This window comes from Lepidothrix coronata, unplaced genomic scaffold (genome assembly GCF_001604755.1).
Source record: "Lepidothrix coronata isolate B3197 unplaced genomic scaffold, Lepidothrix_coronata-1.0 Scaffold225, whole genome shotgun sequence".
Taxonomy (NCBI): Eukaryota; Metazoa; Chordata; class Aves; order Passeriformes; family Pipridae; genus Lepidothrix; species Lepidothrix coronata.
The window spans coordinates 2,023-15,421 of record NW_016690405.1 but is presented as its reverse complement, the minus strand read 5'-3'; the positions used below and the strand labels follow the sequence as shown (position 1 = coordinate 15,421).

The following is a 13,399-nucleotide window of genomic DNA, read 5'->3' as shown; positions in this document are numbered from 1 at the left end:
CCTGTCTGGAGGAAAAAGATTACAAGAGGTAAAGGAGAAAATCTCTCTATGATCTCCAGCCTAAAGTAGGGAGAGTTTCACCTGTAGCAAGACTGACCTCTCTTTCTTAGCAAAATGTTTTAGTTTCTGTATATTCTTAGGGTGACAGTGCCATTCCACAGTCAGTTTTTATTCAGTTCAATGCAGAACATGCCATTCAAGGAATGTTATGGAAAGTTTATATTCTGAAAATTCTCACACTGATGTGCCCTTGTAGCTTTGCCAAGTAACCTGTGCTCCATTGCTCCTTGCACTCAGTATTGAAAGCAATTGCTAAGGAGCCCAAATGTCTGCAGAGAGATGGTGATTAGAAAGACGGGAATATCTACTTAAAGTAACCCCTTTATAAAATGATGGAGAAAGAGCATTAGAAATATCTGATCAAAACAAAACAGGCAGCTGAAAGCAAGGGATTGGTGGGCTAAAAGCCTATCAGAGAGAAAGCTTCCCACGGAGAATACTGCTCTTACAGTGTACTATGTGGTTAGTGTTTCGTGACAGGCTCTTACTTTATTTCAATCCCTTTAAGGAGGTGCTTAGAATATTCATCCAGATACAAATTTCACATTACTTCCTGAACTTTAAAAAAAACCCAAAACAAAACAAAAAGCTACCTGCTCAGCACCGAAAAAATTACATAAGAGAAATGAAAATATCGTAATCCCTAAAGGTAAGGGATTGGTTTGAAAAATAAATTGCTTTAATGCCACTAAGAAATCTACCCTCACTTTCAGAGATTCTAAATACTATGGAAAAAATTTTGGGTAGCATTATTCAAGATTTTTTGTGTGTCTGGTTGTTTTCCGGGTTTTTGTTTGTTTGGAGTTTTTTGTTTGTTTTTGTTTGGTTGATTGGGTTTTTTTATTTGGTTTTGGGTTTTTTTTAGCAGTCTAGGAATAGTGCTACAATTGGCAAAAACTATGCACGTGAGCACCAGGTGCACCATATGAGTTCATTATCACACTTGATTTTCAAACTATAGGTAGTGTTTTTTCACCAATCATGAGAATATCTAGATGTGATGAAGACTATGGATGCAAATTAGAGCCTGAGGCCAATGCAGAAGGCTTATGGCTTACCTCTGAAACACACCTGAAGGAAGGGCTAAACTCAAGGACTTCAATCTCAAAAGGAGAAGGTATTATTTGCAGTAAAGACTATTCTTACAATTAAATCATGGAAGTCTTTTAGGTTTCAGGAATGATGAACATAAGTTTTAAATGTTTAACAAAGAAAAATTCCACTGAAATATTTTATATATATACTAGGTTATTATCTAAGTAACCATACAGACACATATATTTGTTCTGACAATTAGAGCAACAAGTCCTCGTTTTCTTCATGAGACATTTCAATATAAAAATTCCTAGGAGAAAGAGAATTACTGAAAGGTAATGTAGAAAGGGACTAAGGAAGAAGGAAAAAAGACAATGGAAACAGTGAATTAACTAAATACAGAGGAATAAAATCAGAGGATGAAAGGAAAAAAGAAGAGAACATCTGGACAAAACTTCACGGAGAACAAAGAAATGGACAAGAGTGAAGTGGACCAGGAGAACTAGAGAAACAGGGAAAACAGAAGGGTTATATTTAAAAGTGTTTGTCTTCAGAGGGCTTGTCATTCTATATATGTTATATTTTTAAAGCACAGGATGTGCAAGACACTAGGTTTCTCTGCGAATTCATGTAAACCACTGTTGAACAACTTTTCTTCAGTTTATGTTCAAAGTGTCTTCTTTAGGTGCTAAATCCAAGACTGACACCCAACAAGTATGTAATGTACCTGCATTTTAGAGTGACTGAATTAGGCTTCTTGGAGAAGGGTTTTTTTTGTGTTTGTTTTTATAAGATAGAGTTAGGAGCTCCTGAACTCTCCGAGTGTCTTTGTGTTACTATTTAACTGATTGCATCTTGAATCTTGAAGGACAGTTCAATGTTTCCACACACTGAACACAATGTGCAAGGTCACCAAAATATTCATTCGTTCATCTTAAAAATTACTGACTCACTGCTTCAGAGAACATTAGCTCTTCCTCTGAAACTTTTGCAGAGCAACACTGTGATTAAAGTCTAGAAGAATCTGAATGCACACTTGCCTTTTCCCAGATAAGTGTACTAACTACTGGGCAAGAGACAAGACTTCTGTGGAGTAATTCTTTTTCACTTCTATTGAAAATAGGCTCACTGTGCAGAAAGCTGTGGAAGATTTATGGCAGCAGACAGAAGAAGAGTAAAAGCGAGCTTAAGTTTTGCAGCCCTGAATTACAAAGCCTGAATAAAGTGCATAAATTCTAGTAAGCAGGAAATGAATGTTCACAACTGGTGAACTTTGCACTGAACTGAACACGGCAGTGCATAAAATTTGGCATGCAGACACAGAGATTTGTCTAGACAATCCCAATGGTTTAGGCAGGCAACTGCCTTCCCCAACCACAGACTGCTCCTGAATAAGTGTCCGTGTTCAGACTTCTGAAGCTATTCCTACAGAGAGGGACAAAAAGGAATTTCTGATTACTGATTTCAGACACCAGATGATATTACATGGTCCTGTGGAGCACACAATCTGAATATCTGAGTATCAGATACCCTAATCAGCAAAGAGGCAGTCTGATATTGTTTCTACTTAGAGGCAATATCTCTAGGCCTTCTGCTGCACTGATTTGCTGAAGATGAATTCAAGATAGTTACAGTGCCATAGAGTGCTATTTGGTTTAGCTTTGAGTCTACAGTAATAATTAGTTATCCAATATCATTTCAGCATAACTATTTTTTGGCATTTTTGAAAGTAAGTATTTTCCCTTTGAGGTGTATCTATTTTTTATTTTCCCAGCTCTATCCAATGCAACAGAGGTAGCACTGTACCACCAAAAGTAGTAGGAATCACTCAATCCTTTTTGCATCACGAAGTTACTGTATGACTTAAGCAACTTGGTGTTTGAGTTAAAAACTGCATTTTGCCATTTAATAAGGTGTATATAGCTGATGTTTTAGGAAGACAAAAAGGTATTCATGCCCACACTGTGGAGTAACTAGCAGGATGGTGGGAAGGCCAGTTGTTAACACTGTAAATACTGAATGCAGCTGAAAGGCATACAAGAAGTCCTTTTAGAGTATAATATTTCTTCCTTAAGATAATGCCTCATTCCTAACATTACAAGCAATTCCTAACATTACGCTTGCAATTGAAACTTCCTGCATCTTAATTCAGTTTGATCTATTCAAGTGCTCTGTGGAGTGGCTGAGGGTACTGGGGTTTTTTAATCTGAAAAAAAAAAGGAGGCTCAGGAGACCTTATTGCTCTTTACAACTACCTGAAAGGAGGTTGTGGTGAGGTGGATGCTAGCCCCTTCTCCCTGGGCAACTAGCAACAGGACAAGGGCAAATGACCTCCAGTTGCACCACGGGAGGTGAGGTTGGGTATTAGGAAAAGTTTCTTCACTGAGAGAGGGGTTAAGCATAGGAACAGGCTTCCCAGGGAAGTGGTGGAGTCACCATCCCTGAAAGTGTTCAAAAAATAAGTAGATGTGGCACTTCACAATATGGTTTAGTGGACACGGTGGTATTTGGTTCAAGGTTGGACTCGATCATCATGGAAGTCATTTCCAACCTTAAGGATTTCATGATTCTAAGGTTCCCAGGCATATACAGCGTGAAAAATGGACTCACAGCTGTTCAACTGGAGCAGCAGTAGACTTCATCAGACAGTTTCATTTAGAAAAATTAAAAGAGCAGGTAAAACTTCTGGAAAGAAATATCTGCAGTTCTTTGCTGCTTAAGTTAGAAGGCATATATTGTCTCACACTATGCTTTTAGATGTATTTTGCCTTATTTTATTTTAAGCCTTTAATGCAACAAAACAAAAAAAAGAAATATTGCTTAAAAGGCTGTAGCTGCAAGAACTAGGCCTTTTAGATAGATTTATTTGCACATCTTCCTTAAGCCAAGTACACAGAACCACTAGAGACCTCTGAATCTCTAAAGGTAGAGTTTTATAAAGCACGCACAGAGTAGAAGAAGACAACTTCTGAGAGAGGCTAAGAACTCAAATCAGCTGGTGGAATGACATGAAAGGTTTTGAAAACAAAGGCTACCTTCTCCAGCTGTGTCCTTGTGAGGTAAATCCATACTTTCAATTCAGCATCTGTGAGAGGCTTTCTACAAACACCACATTTTCCCCCTCCAAGTCCCCCCAGGAAAATCTCTTTCTCCCTCTAGGATAACCTCAAAGGCATAGTTTTGGATCTATTCTTTGTTCTTCTCACAAAAGTTTCCAAATCTGTACTCCTGTCTACTGGGTATACACACCGAAATTCCAGAAAAGGATCTGAACTGAGTATATTTGGTTGTGCCGTCAAAAGCTCAGACCCTGTCCCTCCACGAGAGGATTCATTATGACACAAAACACAGCAGCCAGTTCAAAGCAAACAGCCATTTAAAAGAGTGCTGAGCCTCCCACACACGAAGCAGCTAAACCCCCCACATAATAGACACACCATCCTCCAGTCCTGTTACAGCCATTTGTTACAAGCTTAGTAAAATAATTAAAAGTTATTTTTCCTACCTGTGGCTGTGGAGGAGTGCATTGAAAGCCAATCCATCAGACCAGCTAGTGGTGAAATTGATAACGTTGACCTGTGGGTAATTGCGAGTCGATTGGCGGACCCAGCTCAGCAGAATCATTTCACTGTTTGTCTGCTGCAGTCCAGCCATGATGTTTTTCATTACATCTTTGACCTGCAATAAAATACAGAATTTGATCAATGATTGAACTTATTAAAAGCTGACTGTTTCTTTTTTTTTTTTTTTTTTTTTTTACACAAAAATCCTTCAGCTGCCTGGATTTCAGCCTTTAAGAAGAAAACTCCAAAGTAATTAAAGAACATAGTCACAACATAAGGACAGCAATCAAATCAATGCTTAAAGACAAGGGATATTGACTTGCTGGTCACTATTGCTGATGCATTCAGTGCATTCATCCCTGTGCCACATGAAGCATTCTATGCACGAACAGAGAACACACATTTGTTTGCACCATTTGTGGGAACAGAATTCATTCAAACTAAGTATTTCTTCTTGTGGTTTTCTTTGCTCTGGAAATACATCCTTAGTTAATATGATACATTATAGAAAAAGTTGATAATGGGATGAAAAGCATTCTTCTCTCACTGACGGAGTTGAAATAGTACCACGGCAAAATAAATGTGCTCAGTGCACGGTAGATAATGTTTTTGACTTAAATATGCAAACTATATTTGCATAAATGCACTTGGATGAAAAATTAATTTCACTGCCTGCATTAAAAGAGTAATGCATATGTTTCAATTTTACTTTTTAATGAATAGTTAATATTCTTCTTTCACTAGAGAGAGCTTACCAATCTACAGTTATTATTTTACAAAAAGCCTAAGGGTTTTTAAAAATATTAGCCTGGAGTTTGACATAATGCAGTAGAATACATATTTCTTATCAACTTCTTTACTAGTGCAAGAGCACGTAAAACATCTATTCAGAATTATTTTCCTGTAGAGTGAACTCTTTTTTTCTTTTCTTTCTCTTTTCTTTTGCTTTCTCCATATATCTTTGAAAAACTAGCAGCTCTTTAAAATACTTCCTAAGATATAATTTAACTATAAAGTTGCTTATTCACTTATGAAATATAGCATTTCATTATAATTCTTCCCTTGAATTCCTCTGCAGCCAGTATCAGTTAGTCAAAGAAAAACATGCAGTGCAGAAGCTACTTTATGATAAAGGATGGACCACTTTGAAATTGTAAAAATTGTAAGATTACATGCAGAAGATGTAATCTGAAAGAATAATCATCAACAACAAAAATTAATTACTGTGATACTGCAGAGAAAACAGAGATACCATTTTATTGTGTATCGGTAAGTTGCTTGGTAGTTTCACAGTAACTAATTTAGTCATTTGACTACATAAAGATATGAACTACTGAAAATATCTTGGGTTTGCATCTCAGATGCATACTACCAGAAAGTATCACTGTCTTCAGTTTTTTCACTGTCTTTTGAGACTTAAGTATAAAGTTTACTTTATATGTTATTAGTTTCTAAGATGGGAGGAGAAATTGATCCTCTCTAAATTTTACGGGACACATTCCTGACTTCAGTCAGAAGCAAGATCAGCACTTGAGCAGAAAACTGCTGGCTGACATTTGAGTGAGAAGGAAGCTTTTTGAAGGCTTCTTGGTTAAGATGTACTGTTGAGAACGTAGTTCATAGAGATGTGTTCATGTCAGCCTGAAGAGCTTTTGGGAAGATAAACTCTTTCAGCATCCAGGCTCAAAAACTACAGCCATTTCAAAGTGTCTAGTAGGCTCTGCCTCATGCTGTCAGATGATGGGATGACCTCTGATACTCATTTCTCTGCTACTTCTCCTTTCTAATGTAATATATCCTGGCAGGACACAAAGCTCTAAAGTGTAGGAAACTCTGACTTCCAGAGAATAGACATACTTGCTCTTCCTGGGGAATGGCCATATGCTATGGCAATAAGAAAAGATTAAATTTTGATAGAAGGGGTGAAAAGGGCAACACAGACATCACCAAGATGGTTTCTGGAATGCCAAACTGCCAAATGGAAAGCTGTGAATGGAATGGGAACACTGCTATTCTTGTCACAGCGCTAAGAAACAGCTAAAAGCAGCACAGCCAGCCCTGGCTCACAGCAGCAGTGGATCTCTGATCCTCCCACTGCAGGACCACATCCTGGAGCCTGTGCATTTGTAGCTCTGTGTGTCAGATGACCAGGAATACAGCATGATCTAAGGGTCTCACTACATCTTTTCAATTTAAAACCAACACTTAGGCATGTAACATTTTGTAAGACTGGCACTTGGCTTCAGGATGCCAGACCCTAGAACAGTGGGAGGGAAAAAGATAATCTAAAAAGAAAACTGTTCTCAAAGCAAGAATTTTTCATTTTTCTCTATCAAATGGGAACTTTATAGCTCCCTGATAGAATGACTTAGTATTTTTTACTTGCTATGCTTCAGGTATTCTGACTGCATAGATTATGCCTTTTATAGCTAGAACCACTAAAGTATTTCAAAGCACACTTGAAAGAACACTTTTAAGAATGTTTTCACAGATATTCAAGTCATATCTTTTAAAGTAAAGGATATTCTTTGCTCATTGATTCAAAGTGGATTGACAGAACCACTAATATTTCATTTCCAAAATCAAAATTCAAAATAAAATGAAATGGTAACTCCTCTTAAAATACTGATTCTGCAGCAAGTGCACAATAACCCTGATGCTTTTAACAAGTCTCCAAACAAGGCTGAAAAACTGTTGAAATGCACATCTCTGAAACATATGCCTTCTGTATATGTCTATTCTTTTGCTATTTTTTATAAAGAAAGTCAAGATTTGGGCCGTGATTCTCACCAAAGACTTTTGCTAGTGGTTTTCTTTCATGCTTTACCTGAAAATCAGTTCGCTCTTAAAAACATGACAAAAGAACTTACACACTGCAACAGAGAATGTTTTTTCCACTCTTAAGAGAGTTTGTCAAAGATAACAGTTCAGAAATTAATAATTTTGCTCTGTTTTTACTTAGATGCTAATGCTGCTTTGAGGCTGGGATCACAGAGCTGTGAGAAAGAGGGCAGCAGCTTCAAGGAAATAGAAAGCCTGATGGATGCAGTAGCAAAAAGAGCTTTGGCAGCAGGTGCTCAACTCAGAACGATGGTTCAATTTCAGGGAGACTTTTAATAATAATCTGAAAAAAACAGGCTAGATAAGAAAGGACACAATCACCACAGGGGATATAGAAAGCCATGATATTTCTACTGAACAGAAATGACAGTGGCAAGAATGAGTTGAGTTGTGTCTGCTGCGATCCCTCTATTATTGCTTCTCCTCAATGGGACTTCTGATATCCACTTGGACTGGTACTGACTCATTATTCCCTCCATGCACCTTTCTTCTGCCATTTCTTTTTTTTTTTTTTTTAATTTTTACACAAAGTGGTTGACATTTTTGTAAGAGACCATCACGTGGTCATATATAAGTAAAGTTTATGTGATATTGGCTGCACAATGTGAAACGGGGGGAAAAAAGCTTCTTGCTTGTTATCTGCAACAAAATAACTGCCACACAACTTTTTTTTTTTTTCCATGCAGGCAGATAAACTTCCTCTAGCTCAGAAAGTGGAAGAGCTGTAAAACTAGGATTGCACCATACTATCTAATTTTTTTAGGCCTTCTACAGACTACAAATTAACATAGTTGTCTTAATAAATTATTATTGAGAGTGAGATATTTTACTCAACTGTAGACAACTGGCAGATAAGTTTGGTGGCCCTGAGTCTTTATGTATTCTTATTATGCTTCCAGTTGCTTATTTCCAGGGGCAAATCTGCGATAGGCAAATTGGAACCAACAGGAATCAGCACACTTTCTTAAGAAACTCAGAGCCTTGTTTCACCAGAAGTGCTGTCAGTATGTAAATAGGACAGGACAATAACAAACATATTCTAGATTATGAAAATCACTTCAAAACTTAAAATCTGGAAAAGAACAGTCTTTCTCCACAGAGCTGTAAACAAACAAATTTACTTTGAACCATTCCAATACTTTGAGGGAAATAAGCAGCAAACCATCTCCCAAGTGTCCTTTTTTTTTAAAAAATAAAAAAAAAAAGAGAGAAAAGCCCAAATACAAATCTGTCTTTATATTATTTTTTAATTATTCACCGTTATGCAACAGTAACAGGTGCTATTATTTGAAATTTAATTCTAGACAAATTAGAAAATTTATTTACAAAATTTTGAATAAAAAGAGAAGTCCAGAATATACAGGTCACTTCCTTTCAGGAGTTCACAAATAAAAATAAACTGAAACACGGAACTCAAAGTTAGATGAAACTTGGACTGAATCATTATGACTACGCTGAGAAAGTGTCACAGTTTTATCTGATGCTTTGTAAATAAGATCCTTGGACTTTTCATACATGGTTAGTTCAGACTGAAGCCTTGGGTACCATCACAGATGCTGTCACAGTTATCATTAGGTTCAAGATGAAGTTTGAAAATAACCACCTGTGCCCTGCAAGCAAGAGGTACTCCAAGAGCACGTGCCTGCTGTCAAAAAGCTCAGCAAATTATATCAGAACATTGTCTTCTGTGTGTGTGTTAAGAGGAGTGGTGGGAACAACTGAAAAGAGATTAGTAAGTACATAGATAATACTAAAGCACACCTTTAACAGTTTGCTTCAGGATAAAATAAGAACAAATCAAAATATTAATTTGAACATGAACAGTCAGTTCATTATTCTTGCAAATTGAAACACAGTGATTGAAGGATTATTGGCAAAAGTTGCACAGCTAGGTATCATATTCCATCTGCTCTTAATAAGTAATTTAAAAGAATTTTATGCAATTAAACTAGGAATATGGGAGACAAAGGAAAAAGTCAGTAAACTATTTGCAGCTTTTCTTTGTTGCTCTCACTATATGTCCCGTAAATTTTGAATAAAAATATTCTCTTCTTCAATGAATGATGCATGTGTGATTCTGATAGGATTGTTTAATTTTTAATATAAAGCATTCTAGACTTTGTTTCCTACCATCTTTTCTTGTAATACTATGAAAAACTCGTAGCTTATTGCTTGGACATGAATGGACACACTCAGTCCAAATTCATAGATATATACAGACTCAAAGCATCTAGATGCTAGTTCTTTTTGAATTTTGTTTTTGCTGCTGTCTCAGAATTTGTTTACTCAAGTGTCCTCGTCTACCATAATGTTTTTTATAAGATCCGCATCATAATCACCCCTTTCTCTCTAAAGACAAAGGAAGCTAAATGAGCCACATCTGCTTCAATAAATTAGCAGCCTTGCAGCTTTTTAGTGTTCTAAAAATAATTCTTGGCAGGATGGGTCAGCAGGAAAAAGCAACAAATGTGATTATTTTATTAAAATATAAAAGTCACTTTTTCTAAGATACTAAAAAGAAAAGTGACTATGAAAGCTATATTGGTTTTGTCTATCCATTTTTTCTTTTGATAACTGTTTTATATATATAATTTTGCAATATCTGATGGTGAAATTACAGTCAAAAGAGCTTCTGCTAATGCTCTAAAAACTATTTTATCTTCTTAATATCCTAGATGATATGTAAACAGACTGCCATAAAACTTGCTGATTTAGCACATTGCAATGTCTATGTTTACTTTGTAAGTTGTTGCTGGATAATAATGGGAACAAGATCAGTGGAATAAAAGTACTTCATGGAAAGTAAGGAGCAATGCCACTCACCTGCCAGTGGAGGATTATATTCCAGATCAAACCAAGGGTCAGCTTATGATTTCCATCCACAATGTCTGAGCTCCCTATATTTACCAAATCAACCTATTAGACAAACCAAAAATAATTGTATAAGAAAAATAACAGGCATAAGAGGTTGGAGGAAGAGGGAGGTATGGGTTAGGGTAAACATTCCATTTGGCTTCTGTTGTTCCATAAAGATAAAACTCGTGTTTTACAAATGGCACAATTAATGTTCTGGAAAAAAGCCATCAGTGATCTGGAGTTCCAATTATTCCAGTTATAGCATGTTGTGAAAACACAGAATTAAAAGTAACAGTTAATAATAACTCGAACTCTTTTATATTAAGCCTCTGCAACTACAAATCACAAAACTGATGGGAGACAGAAAAACTCCTGTACTATACTTCATGCTACCTTACATAATATAATTTTCTGAAATTCACACATACACATATAGACAGAGTAAGAACCTACAAACTCAAGATATTTTTCTACACATTTAGCTTAAAATAGAACTTAAATTTTCCTTGATTAATATCTATAAAGTATAAGGAAAGGCAGGTTGTGTTCTGGAATACAGATAAAGCAGTGATCGTCATCTAAACAAGTCTTTTACACATTAGTTCATCCAGTAATGTTGTTTTCCATAATTATATCATGCATTTGCAGTTTCATAATGAATCTACCACTCTAGAATACTCTTTCCTGCACATGTGAAATGATCCTTCACTCTCCCCCATTTTTCATGCTATCTAAATAAAAAAGCCAAATCCAGGGATGTGAGTGCAAGACAATATAAACTAAGTCCTGCACTTTTGGATAGAACTATGACTCTAAAATTTGCATCCTTGCTGTTTCATAGAAGCCATTTTTCATGGTCAGAACTGATGTTTATATGGAAAAGTACCCCATTCCTTCACAAACTATAATCTGCGTATCTCTGCTGAGCTGCTGAAGTTTTTTGAAGTTACAAAGTTGTATCTGTAGATTGCCTAAAGCTTTTGCACCCTCAAAATAAGCTGCTTTTTTTTTTTTAAACTATTATTATTTCAATACATCTATGTATAGGTTATTTTTATGAATCCATACCAGGTAGATATTTTAAAACTCTCTTAGAGCTCTTTTCTTTAAGGATTGCACATTTTGTACTAAAAACATACAAGACTGGAATTCATTCTAACCAACAGTGTCTTAGAACATTTCCCAAATGGATCTTAAGGAACTTAACCTAAACCTATATTGGGGCAACCCCCATGTCCCCTACATTACCCCCACAACACTCTCACCTTTCTATAGGAACAAAAAAACCTGTAAAATACATTTAGTGGAAGCAGCAGCATTTTTCAGTGTTACCACCCGGATGACAGCAGAACCTCAGAGCAAGAATAGCACACACCAGCAAAAAAAAATCTAGATTACTCACAGGCTTTAATTAGCTTTAGAGCCATTGATTTTGCATTCCTGAAGTCCCATAGAAATCATTCATCAAGCTTTTGAAGGTTAAGGAAACTTTTGGCTTCATGATAATAAGTATGAAGTATATCTCTACATATACTATGTTACTTTTTATACTGTGTACAGTTTATGAGGGTTTTATTATATGAATATGATGGCCCCTGGATGACCACTTCACTGTCTAAAACAATGTTTTTTCTTCTATCTTCTAAAATTGGAATACTCTCTGTTTTCTTCCCGTATTTGAGAGGGACTACTATTGTGTTCCAGAAACTGAATGAATAGAACATTAATGGACTTAGATGGTATGTACTGAATACTTCAAAAAGCATTTGCTGTGAACACTTGTAACCAGGTATGCAGTCAACACCTTCTTGTATACTGTGAAATAATGCATTGATGATTTTTTCCCATTAAGGTTAGATGTTGCAGATTTTGAATAATTAGAAGCTTTTTCTTCCATTTATTTACATGAAATTCCACTAAATAAAAATAAAAATCAAGCGGGAGGTCTTTATGCCAATATTATAAGGTCACTTTCATTTATGCAAAAATCTTTAGATGGATTATCTTAGATTTATAAAGTAAATAGCTTTATTCAGCAGTTGAACTCAAGCATGTTTAGTGACCTACTGCAGCTATCAAGAAATCCAATATAATAGGCAGCACAGAATACATTATCTTTGTTCTGTCACCTCTTACTGTTAAGTTTAAGTGAGTGTTATAGTTTATTTGAATTTATTCTTGAGAAGGATATATGATAAAATTAGTTGGTCACTGGAAATGTCTGCTGAAGTTATGGGTCCATTAGAATGCTGGCATAAGGAAGATACTATGAGAATGTTTATTCAATAATGATGCACAGGATACTGGCTTGAAAAGTCAATCTTCACAAAGTAGAATTGAAAGTGGGTTTGATATGATTAATGTTTTGAACCATGAAGAACCTCTGAAAATTTACCAAAAAAATTTATTCTCATAAAAGCCTCGGTTTTTCAGACTTCAAAATTGTCAGAGGTTGTGAGTAGGTATTTTGATAGATAGCACCTTGTAACCAGTTATGGATGACTTCTAGTAATTAAGTTTTAAAAATCTATTTTAAACACCATGCATTATTATAAAATCCTGCATGTTGATCTATCTTCAGATATCATCCACTATAGATGTATTATTCAAAATTTTCTGGAAGAGGATTTTAAACTCTTTAAAATACATTCACCCCTGATGCCGAATGACAAAGTATCCAAGTCACATTAATAAAACTGCCTTGACTCCAGTATTTGTATACTATAGACCAAAGTTTGATTTAAAAATCTACAAAATATTTTGTATGCTGTCTATAGAATGTTCTGAATCTGTCTGGCTGAATACTTACGTTATTTCTCTGCAAAACCTGGAGTGCTTTGTTGACATTGTTCAGAGCATGAACTCTTGTGGAGCCCTTTTCTTTTGCCTACAAAGAAAGTAAAAGAACTTTGACTGTCCAAAATCAGAATCGAGTATATTATAGGTATCTCAAATCTTTTATATGGTTCCGAATCATGGGTCATCTTCTGCCATCACCTGCGTCTCCTAGAACGCTTCCATCAACGCTGCCTTCGTACAATCCT

The 13,399-nt window shown here is 35.8% G+C and overlaps 1 protein-coding gene across 11 annotated transcripts in view; it reads right to left on the bottom strand.

Moving 5' to 3' along the window:
• The window catches only part of DMD (dystrophin), a 799,860-nt gene extending 786,624 nt beyond the window's left edge, over positions 1-13,236 (bottom strand). For 8 of the 11 annotated variants that reach the window (XM_017833934.1, XM_017833937.1, XM_017833935.1 and 5 more), the window contains exons 1-2: positions 10,323-10,391; positions 4,601-4,773 (exon numbers count right to left, since the gene is read on the bottom strand). In XM_017833934.1, the coding sequence (XP_017689423.1) occupies positions 4,601-4,761 (161 nt within the window). In that variant the 5' untranslated portion in view covers positions 4,762-4,773; positions 10,323-10,391. Of the gene's footprint in view, positions 1-4,600; positions 4,774-10,322; positions 10,416-13,164 lie in introns of those variants that run through there. The other 3 variants (XM_017833948.1, XM_017833947.1, XM_017833942.1) reach the window with 1 other exon arrangement.
• Positions 13,237-13,399: the final 163 nt, after the last annotated feature.